Genomic DNA, 18,540 nt, shown 5'->3' on the forward strand with positions numbered 1-18,540 from the left:
ATCCACTTGGATATGCAAGCCTTTCTTTGATGTGACGCTCGTGCATTGTCTTCGGTACATGTCATTGAGCTATACAAGGACTGCACATGTTACATAGGCTGATGCTTGAGGTAGTACTTTCTTCGTGAAACTATGCGTATTCGGGTCAAGCTTGTTTCTAATTACGATAAGGGGGTTGGCTACTGCATTGGCTCTAGACAAAATGTCGCGTTCCTTATTATTTTTGTATAAACATTTCTCAGACTCCAGTCAGCGATCAGCGTCTCTGGTTCCGTAGTTGACAACCCTCCAGAATGCTATACCCTCTTCCCACAGCGAATCTTCCCAAACATCAGTTGCACCATCGCTCCTCCACCTTCTCATTTCGTTCGGTTTAGTCGGTCCCCAATTGACAGAGTCCCCCTTGACGAATGCAGCAAAGCCCTCGTTCCATCGCCTTAGCCATTCTTTCTCCTGACTCGTCAAGCCCCCGCTGAAACCAGAACCCCATAACCAGATGGGGATGTCAGTTAGGTGAGTCACTCCCAGTTCAGGGGGTATGATCTGCTCGACGCACTGAAGTCGCCTCTCAAACCGGTAACGCAAAACATCCTTCCCAGGCTGAAGACCCCCTTCGAACAACGCATGATGGAAGCCGCGCTCAAGGTGATGGACTTGAATCCCAGCGTAAAGGCGACCAAAGAAGTCTCGCCAGCTCGCATAGCCTGCAGGCAGTTTATGCTCCGGCCCACAGTAGTGGTTCATGAGTGCTCGAGTGACCGACGGGGCATACTCCGCGTTCAGGCGTTCATAAACTGCTGTGTACGAATCCTCTGGCGTTCGCCACCTACCGTACATGGTATGCTCATCCTTGCATTCTCCGTTGAGTAGCGTAACACCGCGACTTTTCATCCTCTTCGCGAACTGGCCATCGTTGATCCGATCCACAAGATCTTTGGGGTAGAACAGGCCATCTTCCCAGACCCGGAACTCGGAGATTTTCATTTCACTTTGAACTTCGATCAGTCTCTGATAAGGAAGAGCCCGAAGTTTGGCGAGCTTCATTTCATCTTCCAGATCCGTAGCAATGCCAACCCTTGTGAGGTACTCGTCAAATTGTGCCTGTTGATCCTGTAGAGCTTTTGGCCTCACGCCCGGACCATTCGAGAACATTGCAACTCTTCTAATGATGGCTTTTTCTGCAGGAACGCACCACAGTTCGTGAGCCAACTGTTGGAATGTCGAGTACGCGCCGGCTGAATACCCGGCGACGGTGATGTTTGCTGGATTGCCACCGAAGCATGAGATGTGCTCATGAGTCCATTCCAGAGCCGCTCTCTGGTCCCACAGACCCATATTCCCAGTCGCTTCTCCGTGGGCACTTGCTTCCGCTGCGAGCTCGCGGCCCGTGAGGAACCCAAGCGCATTGAGTCTGTATGCCGGCCAAACCATGATCGCCTGGAAGGCTGAGTCGCTCAGTAACGGCACCAGAGCTTCGGGGCTGAGATTAGCAGTTCCAACTTGTAGGAAGCCTCCATGGATGTAGAAGCACACGGGCACCCAGATGTTCAGCTGTAGGCAGTCTTCGTCCATCACAGATGCATCGGGCGTATTGGAGCTGGGAGGCTGCGGACACACCCAAGTACCACGCGTGAACTGTCCTGGTTCAGTCGCCGTCCCATACTGGTAGTCTGGAGGCAGCTTGCGTGGCACGCGGAAACGCCACTGGCCAGTCGGTGGCAGAGCGTATGGGAGGCCTCCGAAGTAGTGCACAGCTGGGGTACCGTCAGATGTAATGGTCAGGCCTTCAATGTGACCTAACCGTCCAGCATCTAGATAATAGCTTTCCCGTTGGTATGTCATGGCGCATGAACTGGGGTCTGAGTCATAAGAAGCTGGCTATCCACTCTGTACGGTCGGAAAGCAGGAGGTGGCGCAGAGAAACTCGTTCTACGTAACGGTATCTGCTAGCAACAGATTTCACAGCTATCTGTCGTTGGAACTAAGCTTCCATTGGCGAGAATGTCTCTCACTGACGCTCTTCGTCTGGTCTATCCTCATCCGAAGGTGTAGTGGAAAAGCTGATTTGGCGTTCCGCACATACCCGGTGCCAAGATAGCCCGTCGTTTATTCCCCGTACTTTCCCCGACATCGACACGCCATACGATCCAAGGTCTCAGGCGCAGGCTTAGGGACGTCTGGATCGTGGGCGCAAGGGCCCGCGTACTTCATTCAGGGCCGCCGAAGTGTAGATATCATCAAGACGGGTGGGGAGAAAGTCTCTGCGCTTGACGTTGAACGTGAGATATTAGCTTTGCCACAGATCAGCGATTGTGCTGTGATCGGTTTGCCTTCTGAGACTTGGGTCCAGAACGTCGTTGACTGTGGTTGTGCTCTCAGAAAAGGGTCGGAGTGATGGCGAGCCGCTGAGTCTGCAGGCATTTGAGGAGTGCTTTGAAGAGTCGCATCACAGCCTACAGGATTCCACAGGACGTGGAGGTCGTGGAGATGCTACCACGCAATGCCATGGGTAAGGTGAACAAGAAGGAATTGGCAGCCAGCGTCTTCGGGAGTATCAGAATAGTAGAAGACGAAGTGTCGAGCTAAGAAGGAGACGCCAGCAATCGCGACCATAGATAGGTGAAACTAGGAATAGAAGCTCTAATACAAAATAATAGATCTGTTGGTTCTGGAGTGCTGTGATGTGTATATGTTCGTCTGTACCGTCTATGTACTCATACAGATGTCCCCAGGAATCAGCCCCCATGACTCAACACCCTCATCGCTGAATATTTCAGGGTTGTTGAGGCAGGCAGTGATGACGTTAAGCTAGTAGAAAGACATATAGTAGTGACATAGTAACGAAAGGCCAGTCCCGCACCAGTGAACTGGTCAGTATTGCCGCATAGACACTAATGTCGTGTCTAGGCCCTTAATATCGAATTTATTTCCGAGTTATATAGCTACACCGTGTGAATCACCTATCAGTCGACAATGCGTCCGCTGAAAATCCTCAATCTGCCTAGTTTAAACGTTCGCATTGTCAAAGGAAACCTCTGAATCGATGAATTGAACACTGTCTTGCCAGTGATGCTTGACGTATTATGTTACCCTATTCTATGTCTCAGATGTTATTGTTTCACGGATGAGGTGGAAAGAGCTGCTATCTTTCTGTGAACTCATCTCCCAATGTAGGCACGGATCAGCTCCTCTGCTGAGTCTACCTCGCCAGATTCGTTGGTAATCCAACTACTACGTTAGCTCCGAGCCTGTCTGAGCCTGGATTTATATTTCCATTCTCGAAACTATGCGTCTGGAATCGCACGTTGAGCTGCAACAGGTTCTTCCTGTGCTGCATGTTCATTGTCATGACGTACTCAGGCAGTTCCGACAACATACGCCGCAAGAGCGGCTGATACCTGTAGCTAGATAGATTATCATTGGGGTAGACAGCTCATTGCTCAACACGATTTGCTCTCGATAAGGTGAAGACAGTCAGCCACCTGGCCGCGGAGATATCGGCTGATCCGAGGAACGACATCCGGCAATCGGGGAAAGGCCCGCTTCCCCATTACCAAACCCTGATCTCTGAGACCTTTCACACCCCAGATGCCACGTGTAACCCCTGCTTTCCCTATTTCCCAGTTTTCCGAGGGAATGTAGCGTCTACTGATAACGGCTCATGCCAATGCCGATCTTACCCCGCGCCTAGGAATGTGTGCAAACCGACAGACGTCAGGCCTTAGTCAAGAGCACAGCTTAGATGGCGATACTCAGATAATGGCGAGATGTCCTTGCATTATAAACTTTCTTTCTCACCAAGTAGCAAGAATACACCTATTGTCAATTATCCACCATGTCTGAGACTATTCATAATGACTTTCACGTTGCCATCGTCGGTAAGCCTGCTCATATTACCGTACCTTTCTTGAAGTCCTCCACTAACTCCTCTACAGGTGCTGGCATCGGCGGCCTCGCGCTGGCGATGGCTCTGCACAAAAAGGGCATCTCCTTCACATTATACGAGGAAGAAAAGGAGTATTCTGTAGTAGGGTGAGTTTTCACCTGCACTTCTCCTAGGAGTTGATCCTCATGCTGATACCGATGAAGCGCTGGCATTGGATTTGCCCCTAATGGCATGCGCACCATGGACCTCATTGAGCCTGGTTTCCGACCCCTCTATGAAGAAGTCTGCGTAGGAAACAAGGGCGAAAACGCACAGCATATTTTCTTCGAGGGAATGCTTCTCGAGAAGGGTTTTGGTACGCTCTTGTTAAGAAGAATAGTTCTTAGATGTTCATGCTGACTCCATAAACAGGTCGTGATCAGCCATGGTGTGGCAGGTCCGGATGGGGCCACCCTGACTACGTTCGCAAATCCGTCAGTCATATTCTTCCCTCATTTAAACCCACAGGACACTGCTGACCAACTCCAGGCACACCGCAAAACCCTCCTCGACATCATGACCAGCTTCATCCCGATCGAAAACGTGAGGTTCAACAAGCGCCTGACGAATGTCGAACAGCGGCCGGCCGGTGTCACCCTCACGTTTTCCGACGGCACGACCGCCGAGGCTGGTATTCTTGCCGGCGCCGATGGTATCAAGAGCACGGTGCGAGAGCATGTGCTGAAGGACCTCTACCCAAGCCAAGTGGCGCCCGTGTACGCCGGTGCTTACTGCTACCGAGCCGTGATCCCAATGTCCGAAGCCTACGAGATCCTTGGTGACCTCACAGATGTGGCCAAATTCTACTTTGGACACAAGCGGAGCGCTGTAACGTATCGCATCAGCGGCGGTGAGGTGAGTAGTTAACCCTTACACCATAGTACGAGTTCAACATGCTAACTTGCGGCAGGAATTCAACTTCCTCCTCTGCGTCGCCGACTCCTCCTCCGCATGGAAACTAAAAGACGCCGTCACCGAGAGAATCACCCACGAAGCCATGATGGCCGATTTCGAAGACCCTCGCATCGACGACAGTTTCCGCCAACTCCTCCAAAAAGCCAAGCCGGTCAAATGGGGCTTCTTTCACCATCTTCACACGGGGACATACTTCCGCGATCGCGTGGTCCTCGTCGGCGATAGCGCTCACGCGTCTCTACCCTTCCAGGCAGCGGGCGCGGCGCAGGGCTTAGAAGATGCGTTGGTGCTTTCGAATGTGCTTGCAGAGCTGGCTAAGCTCCCCGAGCGCGGCGCAAGGCAGGTGCCTGCAATCCGCGCAGGTCTGACGGCGTATGACTCCGTACGGCGTCCCCGGGCCCAGAAGCAGCTGGAGCAGGCGGCCGAGGTGGGCCGCATGATCTTCTTCCAGCATGAGGAAGCGGGGGCCGATATGGAGAAGATCCTGCCTCGCTTGCAGAAAGGGCGGTTTAATTGGTTGTGGTTTCATGATATGAATGATGACGTGCAGGAGGTGCTAAAGAGGATGCATAAGCAGATGAGTAGCAGTTCTCATGGGGCGAAGGTATGATATATGATTTTTCCTGGAGATGAGCGATGGACAATTCAATTCATTCAATCCAATCTTTATTTCTTATACCTGATCGGTCCCATTAATTAGATGCTATCTATGCAGGTGCTTTACCGTTTGGAGCAAAGAATATGGCCACCGAACTCGCAGTAAAACACATAAGACAACGCATGCTGCGGCGTAGGGAGAGTCGTCATCGCAGCTAAGCCATAACTAAAACGACAAAAGCAAAGCGAAGTCATACAATAAAATTGAGATGGTCTTGAAATATGTAGCTAGTAGGTTCAGGCATTCGGTGGCTAATATTGAAGCGCCAAACGCCGCATGATCACTCGATCAAATAGACTCTTGCAGTCTGCGGCATTTACAATGCATAATATCCAGTTATTCTATCTCAACGCAAGATGTATGACACCAGTCACAATACAGAAGTCAAATAGATATATTTTTATCTTCTTTACATCTTCAGCGTTATCTAACCTAGGTCTTCCTATTTGAGCTACCTTAATTACACCTGCGAGAACAACCTGAACTGATGATGACAAAAGGGCACAGGAGAACTATCCCACCTAGGGGAGTACTCCTGTTCAGCATACTGCACAACCGGAGCCAGAACTCGCAGGTCATTGCCAAAGACAGAATCCGAGAAGTGCACATAGTACTTCTCATCCTTGATCAGATCGCTGTGCTTATCCCACGCATCCAGGATAGAATAGTACAGCGGGGCGACATGTGCATCACTGGACCACTCAGGAAATCGGTACTTGTCGTTGATCTTCTGAACAACTTCCCGTTGATACAATCGGACCTCAGGATCCAGTGTGGCCATGTTATAAGCGACAAGTGAGGCGTGGCCATGGTACGACCCTCCGAACTTCATGCGGTCGCGAATGGCGCACATGATGGTCAGAGCAGTCAAAATCCCCGTCGACATGTCTGATATAGGCAGGCTGGGCAGCACGCCTTGATCTGGCGGACAACCGAACGACTGGCCCATGACATAGGATGATCCTGCTGCCGCATCCGCGACTTGCTGCCACCCTGGTCGCTCTGCATAGTATCCATCGGGTCCGTAGCAGTTCTCGTCCACGTAGATGATACCCTTTCCTCGCTTGTTAGCCATCTCCAGTGCGGCTTGCAACCCAAACCCGCGGCGCTCGAGGGAGCCCAGACGGTAGCCCTGCAGGATGACGTCGGCTTGCTCGAAGAGCTGCAGTAGCTTCTCGTGGTCAGCGGGGTCCTCCAGATTTAGATCGATTGTGGTCTTCCCCGCCATGAGAGAGGAAGGTTGCGCCGGAGTGTAGTCCTTGAGTTTCGACGAGTTGACCCGGATGACCTCGGCACCCATCGAGGCTAGGGCGGCACCGGCAGCCGATCCTGCGATGATGCGAACCAGTTCGACAACCTTAATCCCTGCCAGGGGTCGTCTGTCATTCGTCTCAGGACAGGGTGGGGGCTCCAGTCTTGGACACTGAGTCTGCTGCCGATAGTTGATGAGCGGGTGCCTTGACAGAGACCGACCCATCTCAGTCCTCCGCCACTCCTCAGGCGAAAAGACGATAGACCCCGAGAGACCCTTCTCCACCATAAGCAGTTCAATTTCCCGCGCACGATAGGTGCGGACGCGCTCCTGGATGAGTGCATACGCAGCATCGTTGGTGCGGATCACGGCATCGAGATCCTTGCCAATGCCGAGAAGGGCCAGCATCTTCCACGAATCGAGCGAGCCGTGAAGCTGGAACCAGACGCCCTTGTCGGCCGTCTCGTATATCGCCGTCGCACGATACACCAGCGGAGAGTTGGAAGCGCGGTCTTTATCCCACTGCGGCACGGTCGGTAACTTGATCACAGCTGGACCCGTGGCTCCATCGATATTGACCAGCGCGGCAGTGGCTGGGTATAATCCAGCGTGGTTGGTGTCAACATGGGTAGTGGTACTGGTGGTGATGCCGCGGAGGTGAAGGATCTCCAAGCCAACAATGCCGACCATCGCATGGAGAACTGCTGTGACGGCTTGAGATTTGATGGGTCCGGGGATACATGGCAAATCGTCACCGTGAAAGACGACACCATCTAGTAGCGCTTCATCTTGGGTGAATCCAGGAGTCCTGGAGGCGAAGACGCGCAACAGTCTACGGCATTCTGCTGGGAGTGGCAGGAATTCCGTATCGACAACTGTCCCAGCACCGTAGCTGTCTAGGGGGGCTTGTGTTGGAGTGTTTGAGGCCATGAGGTCAATTTGCACATTCAAGTCAATTTTTTAAAATTGAAAGAAGTCGCTTGACTGTGCTGTGACTAGATACAAGACCATCTCTGATGTGATAAGCGTGCGGGCAAAGCAGTCTAAATCCGACCTCGGCTGAATGTGCGATGCTCGATCGTCGCTGTGGCACCTTCGGCATCGCATCCCCGGACTTCCCCCGCAAGGTTCACGGCAAACCAACGCCTGCCGGGCACGGAAGTATACCTCATCAAAGCGGTTTCTGGGAGTTTCCGGCTCGGAAAACATGGGGTATTACAAAAGGTTGATTGATATGCTCTGGCATACCCCACGTTTTCGGGGCATAGCCAGACGACATTCTACGGTCACACCAGAACGTTTAACAAGATGCCACAAGAGATACGTACCGTTGCCATTGTTGGCTGTGGCGTGATTGGCATGGGATGGGCCACTCTGTTCCTCTCCAAGGGCCTGAAGGTGATTGTCTCTGATCCGGCAGAGGGAGCCAAGGATGCCCTCGAGCGCTACCTGAAACAAGCCAGGCCGTTCTTCGAAGCATATGGAGACTTCGAGCAGCTCGCCACCAACTATGAGTTCGTTAGCGACATTGTGCCGAGATTAAGTGAAGCCGACTTTGTTCAAGAGGTACGTCTGTTTTGCACAGAAACGTGTGCAATTGTGTATACAGCACGCAGAATCAGAGCCACTCACTGACTTTGACCTCTCTATAGAACGGACCCGAACGCGAACAATTCAAAAGAGGATTAATGAAGACACTTGATGAGCACACCAGACCGGGTGTTCTGATTGCCTCGTCTTCCTCCGGTCTACCCTCCTCAGCATTCATCCAGGACTGCACACAGGACCCAAGCCGCATACTCATCGGGCACCCATTTAATCCGCCGCATTTGATCCCTTTGGTTGAAGTCGTGCCTCATCCCGGAACCAGTGAAAAAACCATCTCGGCGGCGATGAGTTTCTACCAATCACTCGGGAAAAGACCCATTCTGCTGCATCAGGAGGTCCCAGGGTTTGTATCGAACCGTCTTCAGGCCGCGATCAACAACGAAGCATACAGTCTCATTAGCAGGGGCATTGTCTCGGCGCAAGACCTGGATTTGGCTGTGACTCAAGGGCCTGGCCTTCGCTGGGCCCTCACGGGTCCCATTGCTACTAATGCGCTTGGCGGAGGAGGCGGACCGGACGGGTTTGTGCAGCGACTTGAACGGTTGGGGCCGTCCATTCGAGCTTGGGAGGATGATATATTCAAGCATAGGTTTGACTGGAGTGACGAAAGGTTATCTGCACTGAAGGATAGTGTCAAGAAGGGGTTGGGGGCCACTGACTGGCGGGATCTGATTGAGGAGAGAGACTCGGTTCTGGTGCAACTGCTAGCGGCGAAGAGCAGAACAACTACTATGGGTACACAATTACCAAAATAGATGCCGGAAGATTAGCTAGCTTCTATTCATAAAACCTTGCCATTTTTCGGGCACTTGTTTGCGTGTCTTCTACACAAATACAGGCAGCGACAATGCTGATTTTTAGACTTTCCTTACCCAGTTCCGGGAGCACATTACCCTATGGACTTGTAGTGATAATCATTGTAATTTTTTCTCTTGCAAAGGGGTTGCCATGTTTCTAGAGCCATATTGCCAGCCCCCTGATAAGACCTGGCAATGTGAAGATAACAAGGGCTCAAATTTTGGCCGAAGATAATGAGCAATTGCTGGTCCATACCCCCGGCGAGCTCGAAACCAATATATCGGCAGCTCGGTCTTCAATTTTGGCCCACCTCTCTTCCGGCATTTCGCATCTACGAGTATTTTAGTCCAGGAATCTGCTAGTTGCATGCTGCAGATTTACAGTTTGGGGAGCCAGAAATCGAACCACTCAACAAAACTCTTGAAACTCTGCTCTTTGGCCCACCTCTCATACGGATCAGTGAGACGGCCGCGTGACTACACACACAAGGTTATTAGCACATCACTTCCAGCGCAAAAACAGAGGGACTCAATTACCGCGAACCCATGTCCCACTTTCGCAAAGATCTGCATGTTGAACTGTTTGTTTTTCTCTGCCAGGATCTCAACTGTCCTGTTTCGCTCTGTGGGCTCAAACAGTTTATCTGTAGCAGGCACTGAGAAAAATATAGGTTCTGCGAATTGATTAGCACGAACGAAGAAGACCGCATATTCATCGCTTACAGACCCTTCACTTTGAAGATATCACTCTCCTTCAAGAAAGAAGGGTGGGCGATAGCTCCGACTTTGCATATCCCCTCAGCAGACAACTGCTGGCAAACAAATCGGGCGCCCCAACTAATGGCAGGCACGTCATTCTCTATAGGTCCGGGTTATGTGCAGGTATAGCACTCACCAGTAACCCACAGAAGCGAACCTGACACTCTCACTTGTGCCGAAATTCGCTTTGACGTCCTTTACCCATTTCGCAGCAACCTCTTCAGACGCCGTGAGGAGGCATCAGTGTAACTGCTTGCCTGGCAACGATCCGTGACTGGGAGAGCAAAGTCTCGCCATACCATATTCGCTACGCCGTGAGAAGGCCGCGTTCCTAAAATGACCCCCTGCAGACAAGGTAACACTATTCGCAACTTCAAGGCGCGAACGGGTTGACATGCAAAGTATCATACCAAAGCCTGGCTCTGTCTGGCTACTAATTTTGATGATTGTCCGGTTTTTAACAATCAGGATGACGTCAAGCGTATAGCCTACCATGGCAATGTCGCTGCTTAAAGCATGGGATAGAAAGCTTATGTCCGTCCTGTCTGTAAAGGAAGCCGGGTTTGGGATCAGAGGACCTTGTTTCGACGCCTTGTGCACCCAGCTCTGAATGCTATGGTGTATATCACCGCTTTTAGATCAGGAATAAAAGCTATTATTTTCAGTACCAAAACCTCTCGTGGAAATATCTGCAATTCAATTTGTCCTAGGAACATATTCTCGCTATCTCAACAGCCTTCCTGCTAGCCCCTTACTTTCCTACCAATGCATCATCTCGACCCGTACAATTCCGCGTTTGCCGCCGCAATCGCTAACGAGCCTACTCCTCACCAGTTAGGGGTCGTGAAGGGCCGCGAGGCTCTGGAAGTACTGCAGAAGCACGAAGCAGCGCCAGATATTCTGACCGAATCATTTGAGGTCCCCGGGAAATGCGGTCCAACAAGTGTGACGATAGTCAGGCCCAGGTCCCTAGCCACGAAGCAGCTCCATATGATTTACTACACTCATGGTGGTGGCTGGGTCCTTGGCAGGTAAAGCATCGCTCGCTCGTCGCGTGAAGATATACTACTGACTCAGTCAAAGCCCCGCGTCGTACGCACCGTTGTTAGAAGATCTCGCTCGACGAACCGGTGCTGCGATAGTGTTCCCATGCTACACACCCGCACCAGACAAACAATTTCCCTTTCAGTTCGAGCAGACTTACGAAGTACTCGACTATATGGTCCGCCATGGAACTGAGCATAACCTCGTAGTCCAGCCAATCGCTCTCGCTGGTGACAGTGTCGGAGGTATATTGTCCTTCTCTCTGCCTTCTCCTGATGACTACTGACCACCTTTAGGACATATGGCCATCGCCTTGATGCAGATGTCTCTGGAACGAAGTCTACCGACAGAAATCGCCCACATAGTCCTATTCTACCCAGTCACGGAGACACAGAAGAAGTTGGAATCCTACGAAAGATTTAATGACGGGCCATTTCTGCCGGCGGATACGATGAATTGGGCGATCGATGCCTTTCTACCAGAGAATAAAGACAGAGAGACGGCGCTGGCATCCCCGCTGTCCTTTCTCTCGGATGATGTCTTGTCTAGATTCCCGCCAACAACTGTCGTTCTCTCAGCTGTGGACCCGCTGCTTGACGAAGGATTGGCATTTGGTCAGAGGCTCCAGAAAGCAGGGGTTGTTGCAGCCATGATCAGAGCTGAAGGACAGATGCACGCTTTCGTACTTTTGAAAGCCATTCGGGACTCGCCTACTGCTCGAGCAATAATGGATTTTGCTGCGTTGAAGTTACGTACTGCTCTTCTTCCGTCGGCATGATTAGCTCATCGCCCGTGCGAATCATCGGAAAGCAGTGAATAAATGTTGCCATGATCCAGTGACACCCTAGTGCATTATAACGTCTAACGCAAGATTAATCCAGAGTGGGTCTATTGCATGTTCCTGCCTTCATACCAATTTGCTCGACATCTCATAACATCCCACATGAACAGCCACTCAGTGATAAAAGGTGCCAACCACAAGAGGATACCCGACTCCACTGGGCCACTTCATAAGAATGGCGTTTTTCGCAGCAGCAACTTGGTCAGGGTCCACAAGGAATCCCGATCTCTGAAAAAGATCGATTTGCTGGGTCGTCCAAAACCTGCAGCCCTCACCTGCCGAATTGAACTCATATTGATGGCGCTTTTGGTCTAGTATTACGTCGACGAAATCTCCCGCCTTGCAGTCTGGACGAGCTTTAATTCGCACGACTTTCTGTGCCGTTGTCGAAATCGAGTCGGCGTGCTCTAAATAGCTAACGATCATAATACCCTTGCTGCCGGTGGGGTTTGTGATACCAGGAACATCGTAGGAGGGAGTCATGTCAATCTGCACCGAAGTGGTGTCCGTCACATTGAGATAGAAGCACCAATGATTGCCTCCATTGTCGAGGGGGTCATGGGCGACGACATCGACTGCACGAATAGGGAGGTTCAATGTTGTCTCCTTGTCTCTTGTGGGGACGAACTGCAAGGGTTCGAAAGGAGGCTTTTGGTAGTTCATCATGGTCAAGTAATGCCCACAGAGAAAGGGTGGGGGGTTGGAGCGGAGTAGGCCTCGGCGCGTGCACGGTTTTGGTTCAACAGGAAGCTGCTCAATCTAGCAGGTGAATTAGCACTGGTGACATAAAAATGATACTAACTTGGTGTATTATGTCTTTGTAGGCTGTTAACCATGTCCTGGAGATCAGTTCCTTGAATGTTATCATTTGAGAAGATCGATTGCTGCGCGGCTGACTGCCTCATGCATGTTGTGTCACATGGTGCTAAGCATGTTTGCTTGATTTGCAGCGCTGCTATTGAAGGAGAGATGGGATGTGATTTGGGATACTTATTGATTACTCCACTTGAGAGACCTACTTTGCAGGCCAGACATGCTATCCATTATATGATGTACAATGTGTTAGCTAACTACAACTGATCAGGAAATGATCCGTTTGTCCCGAGATTGATTCTTGACGAAAGTGAGCACTCTTTACCCCCCATATAACCGGCAGAGGTACCCCGTGGCGTATCGTGTAGTGGCCGGAGATAAGCCCATCGGACATCTCACCACAATGTGCGCGTTATCCCCGGCTCGTCAACGTACTTGGCAGCGGAGGGAACAGTGGAGGGCTTTCGTTTGGGCAAAAGCTCTACCGGTTCTTTTTGTGGCCAACCCTAGTAGGAGGACCGCTAGCCCTATCTGAAGAAGTCGATGCGCGGAATAAGAAGCATCACGAGTCTCAGCTAGACATCCGGTCCACCTGATGGGAGTATATGAGCGCATAAGCTATTGTCAACCCAAGTTTCTTGTAGAATAAGCAATTCTCTTTCAATTTCGATTTCGCCGCTCAACTGTCATCCCCCAGACTTGTATCAGAAACAAGAAAGCTTAGCTCTATCACGGTAAGTTCAAGTCATGTACAGTGTTTACAACTGCTGCACAGTAGTCCGTATATCGCCTCGGAAGTTGATTTCCGTACCCAGCCTAGTGGTCCAGGATCCAACTTCGGCGCTGAATCAAGCGGAAAGGAAACACACTCACTCGCTCACTTAGTTATTCATTCATTCGGACACACATATACACAGTATCTCTAAGCTCTCGTAGGTATCTAAAGCTTCATGACAGTATCCGCTTCCCATCTCGGTCAAAGTTGACCCTCGTGCCTGTCCTCAAACTCTCCTGTAACAAAGACGACGTGGTGGATTGATCTTGCAGGCGTGTCATGATTTGCGAGAGCTGAGCCATGTTATAAATCGTTAGCTAGCGGTCATGCTGCCAATACTTCACGTCATATTGTGACGTACCTCCGCCACTGACGTGGAGATGGGCTTTTCGCAAAGCACATGGAGGCCACGATCCAATGCGGCCAGGTTCTGCGGTACATGCAAGGCCGTGCTGGACGCGATAACCACGGCTTCCAAATCCTTGACGGCGATTATCTCCTCAAACGATGCATAGATCTGGACTCCATAAGGCACAAGATGCTGGTTGGCCCATTTTAACTCTGCAGGGGCTGGGGTGCAGACACAGAGGAGTCTCGCGCGTGGAACGAATCGCAGGAAGTTGGATGCATGACGATTGCCCATGCGACCGAGACCCACGACACCAACGTTGAGGATGTCACGCTGACTGGAGCCCATGACGATTATAGGGGATTCTCACTCAGGAGGAGGCAATTCGGAAAATGGTATAGACAGCGGCACGCGATCATGGATTGTCACGGTCATAAGTAGGGCATGTCGAACGGTTTATAGGTCTACCTCAGGCACCGTCCAAAAGTCGACGATATACAGGCTATTATGATTTTAAACCCTTCTGTATAAGAATCCGTCTCGAAAAGCGCTGTGCATTTTCTACTATCGGCTTCTACGGTGCCATCTCCGGTCCGGATAACGAATTCCGATGCGGGGGTTGAGCTCGAACTGATAAATCCGATGCGGGGTCTAGTCTCACTGTTTTGCATTTATCAAAATATCTGCACTTAATGGTACGTGGACATCTCCTGAATACCTCCTAGATACCTCCCTTGCAACAGGCCGAGATTTATGGTTGTAACCCTGTCTATCCCAAGCATCATGTCGGTACTTCCATCCATCCGCTGGGGCATCCTGAGTGAGAACCCTTATTTCTGATATTACAAAACGATGGTAACTAATTCGCGACAGCCACGGGCAAAATCGCTTCCTGGTACGTGGCCGATCTGGTCCTATCTCGGCCAGATGCCAAAGTTCGCCATATTGTACAAGCCATCGGAACCTCGGACGTGAACAGAGGGAGATCATTTGCGCAGCAGTACTGCCCCGAAGAGACACCCAAAATCTATGGTAGCTACGAGGAAGTCTACCGGGACCCGGACGTCGACATCGTCTATATTGGAACGCCGCACGCCTTCCACAAGCAGAATTGCTTGGACGCGATTGCAGCGGGGAAGCATGTGCTTTGCGAGAAACCCTTCACCCTCAATGCACGCCAGGCTAGAGAGGTCTTCGAGGCAGCCAGACAGAAGGGAGTCTTCATTGCCGAGGCCATGTGGCTGCGCCATCGACCACTGACTCTCGAGCTTCAGCGGATCCTCCATCAAGAAAAGGCCATCGGCGAGATCTTCCGCGCCACGTCAGACTTTGGATCCGAGATCGACATCCCGAACCTGCCGTTGGACAAGTATTACCGGCAAAATGCGATGGGAGCGGGCTCTTTACTCGACATGGGCATCTACTCCCTGACGTGGGTGATGCTTAGCCTTGACGACCCTGAACTGGCACCAAACCGGACGAAGCCGAATATCCTAGCGGCGCAAACTCACTGGGAGGATATTGAGCTCACCACCAGTGCCATTCTCCAATACCCATCCACAGGCAGACAAGGGATCGTCACATCCACTACCGTGGCCAACGGCAACCCCGACCTGCTCGCTCGCATCCATGGCACTGCTGGGTCTGTGGAGGTGCATGGGTCTTGCGCCTCGGCTCCAACTGCTTTCACCGTCTATCCACCCTTCGGAGGAGAATCGGGGGCCAATGTTACTCGCGGCCCGGGCAAGAGGTACGACTTTCCGGTCCTGGGACGCGGGTTTCAGTATCAGGCAGATAACATCGCTTTGGATGTACTCAACGGACGACTGGAGAGCTCGATCGTGCCCCAGTCTGAGACACTCCGGGTGATGGAAATCATGGATGAGATCCGGCGGCAAGGAGGGACGCGGTATCCTGTCGATTAGCCTGTTGGGCTTTGTTGAACCGTCATGGGTTTGCGTCGTTCACTCTACTTCCTATCTTAAAGCGTATATGCAAGGAGAATGATGTACATGGGCCTAATAAATATCATTGAGCGGCTAAGCATCATCAACTGGTTAGTTGATAATATCAACAGTATTACTTGCTATAACTATAACTATGACAGTAGAGGTTTATAAAATCTCACCAGCTCAATCTACGTCTACCGTATTTCACAATATTTGCAACGTAGGTCTTTAATTCACCGTAAGATTGCGAGAGAGTTATTGCTTACGATATAGTAAAAGAACCCATCTATATTAAAGCTGTTATGTCCGACGAGAGAACTTCTTACTACCCCCAGAGTAATATAACACACCTCAGCTACATTCCAGGAGCAATTGGAATCTCCCTCATCGGAAGGTTGTACGTCTCAGATCGCTTTAACCTCTACCCAGGATTAGGCAAGGCAAATGTATTGATGCACAGATGAGGCAAAACGGCTGTCTGCTCCAATGCGATATTGCAGTCAATACATCGCACCCGCTTCCCTCCTCAAGCTGGATCCTATTTCCTCAATTCACGCTGAAGTTGAGTCTGTCTGTCCCTCGTGTAGAAACCCAGGCGAGTTTCAATGTGATCAAGAACACCCCACAGCCGAGTCTTCAGTGCTAGTGAAGGGATATATTTTGCCGCTGCGAGGTGTCAGCTAGAGCACCAGTCGGACATGGAGAATTTGCCACACACCATAGAAGACAGGATTCACAGCCACAACTAGTGCACCATCTGCCAGGTCCGCAGAGAGACAAATCGACGCGATCGCACGGGAATGACTACGTATCAGCCCCATGAACTCATCAGTCTGTGTCGCTATTGGCAGAGATACGCGCAGCTTCTGCAGAAGGCATTCATAGGCTAGAATCTTCGCCATATGATAGTAAAGACTCGCAGCGGCTGTCCTTATTAGCCAATAGCAACATTAATATTAACAGAATTCACCAGACTTACATGCCGAAGGTACACAGAACCAAACACTTGGTAACCCTTCATCCTCGCAGACAGCATGCTTCATGGGAACTCCGCGGACGTGAGGCGGTAGATCAGCCCAGCAGGTATCAATCTCTAACACGAGACTTTCAAAGTCTTGCCGCTCCGCTAGGGACCACTGCTCGCTTGTTGCAGCAAATCGTGCTTCAATCACCTTTGCCAAGAGCCATAGAATTTTGTTGCCGAAACAGTCCTCCACAGGGGTTGCATTCGCGGGAGGCACCGGCCACTTGTCCGGGGGCGTCAACGTCGGGCGCTCATTTACCAGCGCCAAGGCAACATCCTGCCGTGCGTAGATCCAAAAGCTGGCTTTCTCAAAGGCATTACCTTCTTCTCCAATATTGTGGGTTGTAATTAGGGTATGTGCACCGTACAAATGTCTCTGATAGTCAATGCCCGGCTGTGCGAGCAGTTCGTAGCTGCCTAATAGAATCGTCACGGCCAGTAGAATCTGGCGGTCGGCACTCTGTTTGGTAAGCTCTTTGATCAGTAGATTGAGGCTCTGGCCATAGAAACGAGAAGAGACAGGTTCCCAGAGGAACTTGTTTTGGATCAGACTCATTTGCTTCGCGGCGAGCGCGCAGACTGCGTGCATGAGAAGCGGTGAAGACAGAGAATATCTCACTACCTCGTTCTCGTAAGTATGTGAACGGTCAAAAATATCCATCCAGGTCCCAATGCCTTTCTGATAGACTCTGAGAAGACCGCCTGTCTCCTCTGTCAAGATATCATCGGAGGCAACGATCGAGGGCAGACGAGGCGAGGTCGAGTGCTGGTCGACGCTAAAGGCTCGCTGAAACGCTTCATATGTTGAATCTGGAACCCGGAGGCCCTGCGATGCTTGTTCCTGTGATTTTGGATCCTCTGCCGCCGTGACTGGAGGGCTTGGTTCTCCATCTGCTGCAGTTGTGGCTGGTCGATAGGACCATCGCTCCTGCACGATAAACTCGGTCGGATGACAATCGAGATGTCTTCGAACACAGTAACTGCAAGGAGCGCGTTCGTCGCATTTGATCCGCCGATTGCGGCAGTTTGTACTTTCCAGTCAGTAAGAAAGACGTTACTGCAGACGTTGAGCTAGTAGCTTCTGGGTCTCACCAGCCTATGATTCGTCACGGGTTAGTGTTGAGCTTCGAGAAAGACGGGAACGCTGACCGATTCTGCGACGTTTGAGCGCTCCGCGGGCTCTTCTTCCAGTTGGCATGGCTGGTTTCCAGGAAGTGGAGATGAAAGTGAATTTGCTTCGAAATTCGACCACATCCGCCAAGGTCAGACGTCTGTTCCCGGATTCGCTTGTTTCGTAGATTGGCCGATGATTTTTCACAAGAGATGGAGTGAGGACGAGAGGAAAAAGAAAACACAAGCAAATGTATGCCTGTGGGCGGGGGCTCGGTCGCCTCCACGGATCTAGCCGTGATGGCACGTAACCGTACCCAACGTAAGAATAAGTATAATCCACAAATGTGGAGAGAAGGGTCACTGTTCCTGGAAAGTGTATTCTATATTTGCCGTCAGAAAGTCATCTATCGGCTGGATGTTTGCCAAAGTACTCAGCATTCCGATACCTTGTAAAGATCCACCCAATCCCGTTTAGTTTTCATCGGCCTAATGTCCTCCGATGGCGACCTGACACCGTACTAACGGGCTCTGCAGTGCAACGTCTCACATCCGACATTAAAAGACTGCTGCAAGTACACAGAAGGCGAGTTTTGGGGGAATAAAGATCTTGTTTATAGGGAACATACCAAATACAATATCAAGAACTCTGGACCCTCCGCATAGGTCACAGAGAATATGTAAAATACAAGCATTGGAGATCTAAAATCCCCAACAGCAG

General features: G+C 51.0%; 9 protein-coding genes across 9 annotated transcripts; 4 read left to right on the plus strand and 5 right to left on the minus strand.

Moving 5' to 3' along the window:
• Positions 1–174: 174 nt before the first annotated feature.
• On the minus strand, positions 175–2,026 carry ASPBRDRAFT_45456 (uncharacterized protein). Its single transcript, XM_067625409.1, has one exon. It carries the CDS (start codon positions 1,840–1,842, stop codon positions 250–252), a length of 1,593 nt encoding a protein of 530 aa, XP_067477394.1. The 5' UTR covers positions 1,843–2,026; the 3' UTR covers positions 175–249.
• A 1,809-nt stretch (positions 2,027–3,835) lies between these two features.
• Positions 3,836–5,450, plus strand: ASPBRDRAFT_56864 (uncharacterized protein; the record flags this gene model as incomplete). Its single annotated transcript, XM_067627646.1, has 6 exons — positions 3,836–3,878; positions 3,936–4,032; positions 4,090–4,241; positions 4,298–4,359; positions 4,415–4,780; positions 4,836–5,450. 6 exons carry the CDS (start codon positions 3,836–3,838, stop codon positions 5,448–5,450), a joined length of 1,335 nt encoding a protein of 444 aa, XP_067477395.1.
• Positions 5,451–5,958: 508 nt separating this feature from the next.
• On the minus strand, positions 5,959–7,680 carry ASPBRDRAFT_67136 (uncharacterized protein; the record flags this gene model as incomplete). The annotated part of the gene is made up of 1 exon (XM_067628847.1): positions 5,959–7,680. One exon carries the CDS (start codon positions 7,678–7,680, stop codon positions 5,959–5,961), a length of 1,722 nt encoding a protein of 573 aa, XP_067477396.1.
• Positions 7,681–8,058: 378 nt separating this feature from the next.
• On the plus strand, positions 8,059–9,113 carry ASPBRDRAFT_129856 (uncharacterized protein; the record flags this gene model as incomplete). Its single annotated transcript, XM_067618171.1, has 2 exons — positions 8,059–8,316; positions 8,403–9,113. 2 exons carry the CDS (start codon positions 8,059–8,061, stop codon positions 9,111–9,113), a joined length of 969 nt encoding a protein of 322 aa, XP_067477397.1.
• Positions 9,114–9,533: 420 nt separating this feature from the next.
• ASPBRDRAFT_129961 (uncharacterized protein) lies at positions 9,534–10,148 on the minus strand (the record flags this gene model as incomplete). The annotated part of the gene is made up of 4 exons (XM_067618181.1): positions 9,534–9,632; positions 9,693–9,829; positions 9,883–9,992; positions 10,051–10,148. Coding segments are annotated over 4 exons (444 nt in total), but the record flags the coding sequence as incomplete, so codon positions are not given.
• A 531-nt stretch (positions 10,149–10,679) lies between these two features.
• ASPBRDRAFT_678829 (alpha/beta hydrolase) lies at positions 10,680–11,824 on the plus strand (the record flags this gene model as incomplete). Its single annotated transcript, XM_067628973.1, has 3 exons — positions 10,680–10,945; positions 10,998–11,203; positions 11,255–11,824. The coding sequence occupies 3 exons, from the start codon at positions 10,680–10,682 to the stop codon at positions 11,734–11,736; spliced, it is 954 nt and encodes a 317-aa protein (XP_067477399.1). The 3' UTR covers positions 11,737–11,824.
• ASPBRDRAFT_208803 (Gfo/Idh/MocA family protein) lies at positions 11,656–14,249 on the minus strand. Its single transcript, XM_067621843.1, has 2 exons — positions 13,749–14,249; positions 11,656–12,558 (listed from the first exon to the last, which is right to left on the minus strand). Exons 1-2 carry the CDS (start codon positions 14,082–14,084, stop codon positions 11,914–11,916), a joined length of 981 nt encoding a protein of 326 aa, XP_067477400.1. The 5' UTR covers positions 14,085–14,249; the 3' UTR covers positions 11,656–11,913.
• Positions 14,250–14,519: 270 nt separating this feature from the next.
• Positions 14,520–15,661, plus strand: ASPBRDRAFT_130309 (Gfo/Idh/MocA family protein; the record flags this gene model as incomplete). The annotated part of the gene is made up of 2 exons (XM_067618219.1): positions 14,520–14,556; positions 14,610–15,661. The coding sequence occupies 2 exons, from the start codon at positions 14,520–14,522 to the stop codon at positions 15,659–15,661; spliced, it is 1,089 nt and encodes a 362-aa protein (XP_067477401.1).
• A 250-nt stretch (positions 15,662–15,911) lies between these two features.
• On the minus strand, positions 15,912–18,015 carry ASPBRDRAFT_208805 (Zn(II)2Cys6 transcription factor). The gene is made up of 4 exons (XM_067621844.1): positions 17,858–18,015; positions 16,665–17,741; positions 16,404–16,610; positions 15,912–16,351 (listed from the first exon to the last, which is right to left on the minus strand). Exons 1-4 carry the CDS (start codon positions 17,961–17,963, stop codon positions 16,224–16,226), a joined length of 1,518 nt encoding a protein of 505 aa, XP_067477402.1. The 5' UTR covers positions 17,964–18,015; the 3' UTR covers positions 15,912–16,223.
• Between the last annotated feature and the right edge of the window lie 525 nt (positions 18,016–18,540).

Source organism: Aspergillus brasiliensis, assembly GCF_001889945.1.
Source record: "Aspergillus brasiliensis CBS 101740 unplaced genomic scaffold ASPBRscaffold_9, whole genome shotgun sequence".
NCBI lineage: Eukaryota > Fungi > Ascomycota > Eurotiomycetes > Eurotiales > Aspergillaceae > Aspergillus > Aspergillus brasiliensis.

Coding starts and splice junctions, on each gene's coding strand:
- ASPBRDRAFT_45456 (XM_067625409.1), bottom strand. CDS start 1,842: ATGACATACCAACGGGAAAGCTATTATCTAGATGCTGGACGGTTAGGT.
- ASPBRDRAFT_208803 (XM_067621843.1), bottom strand. CDS start 14,084: ATGGGCTCCAGTCAGCGTGACATCCTCAACGTTGGTGTCGTGGGTCTC. Junction 12,559..13,748: donor TCTCCACGTCAGTGGCGGAG/GTACGTCACAAT, acceptor TTCACCTGCTAG/ATTGAGCAGCTTCCTGTTGA.
- ASPBRDRAFT_208805 (XM_067621844.1), bottom strand. CDS start 17,963: ATGTGGTCGAATTTCGAAGCAAATTCACTTTCATCTCCACTTCCTGGA. Junction 16,611..16,664: donor GTTCTGTGTACCTTCGGCAT/GTAAGTCTGGTG, acceptor TAATAAGGACAG/CCGCTGCGAGTCTTTACTAT. Junction 16,352..16,403: donor TGTGAATCCTGTCTTCTATG/GTGTGTGGCAAA, acceptor GACACCTCGCAG/CGGCAAAATATATCCCTTCA.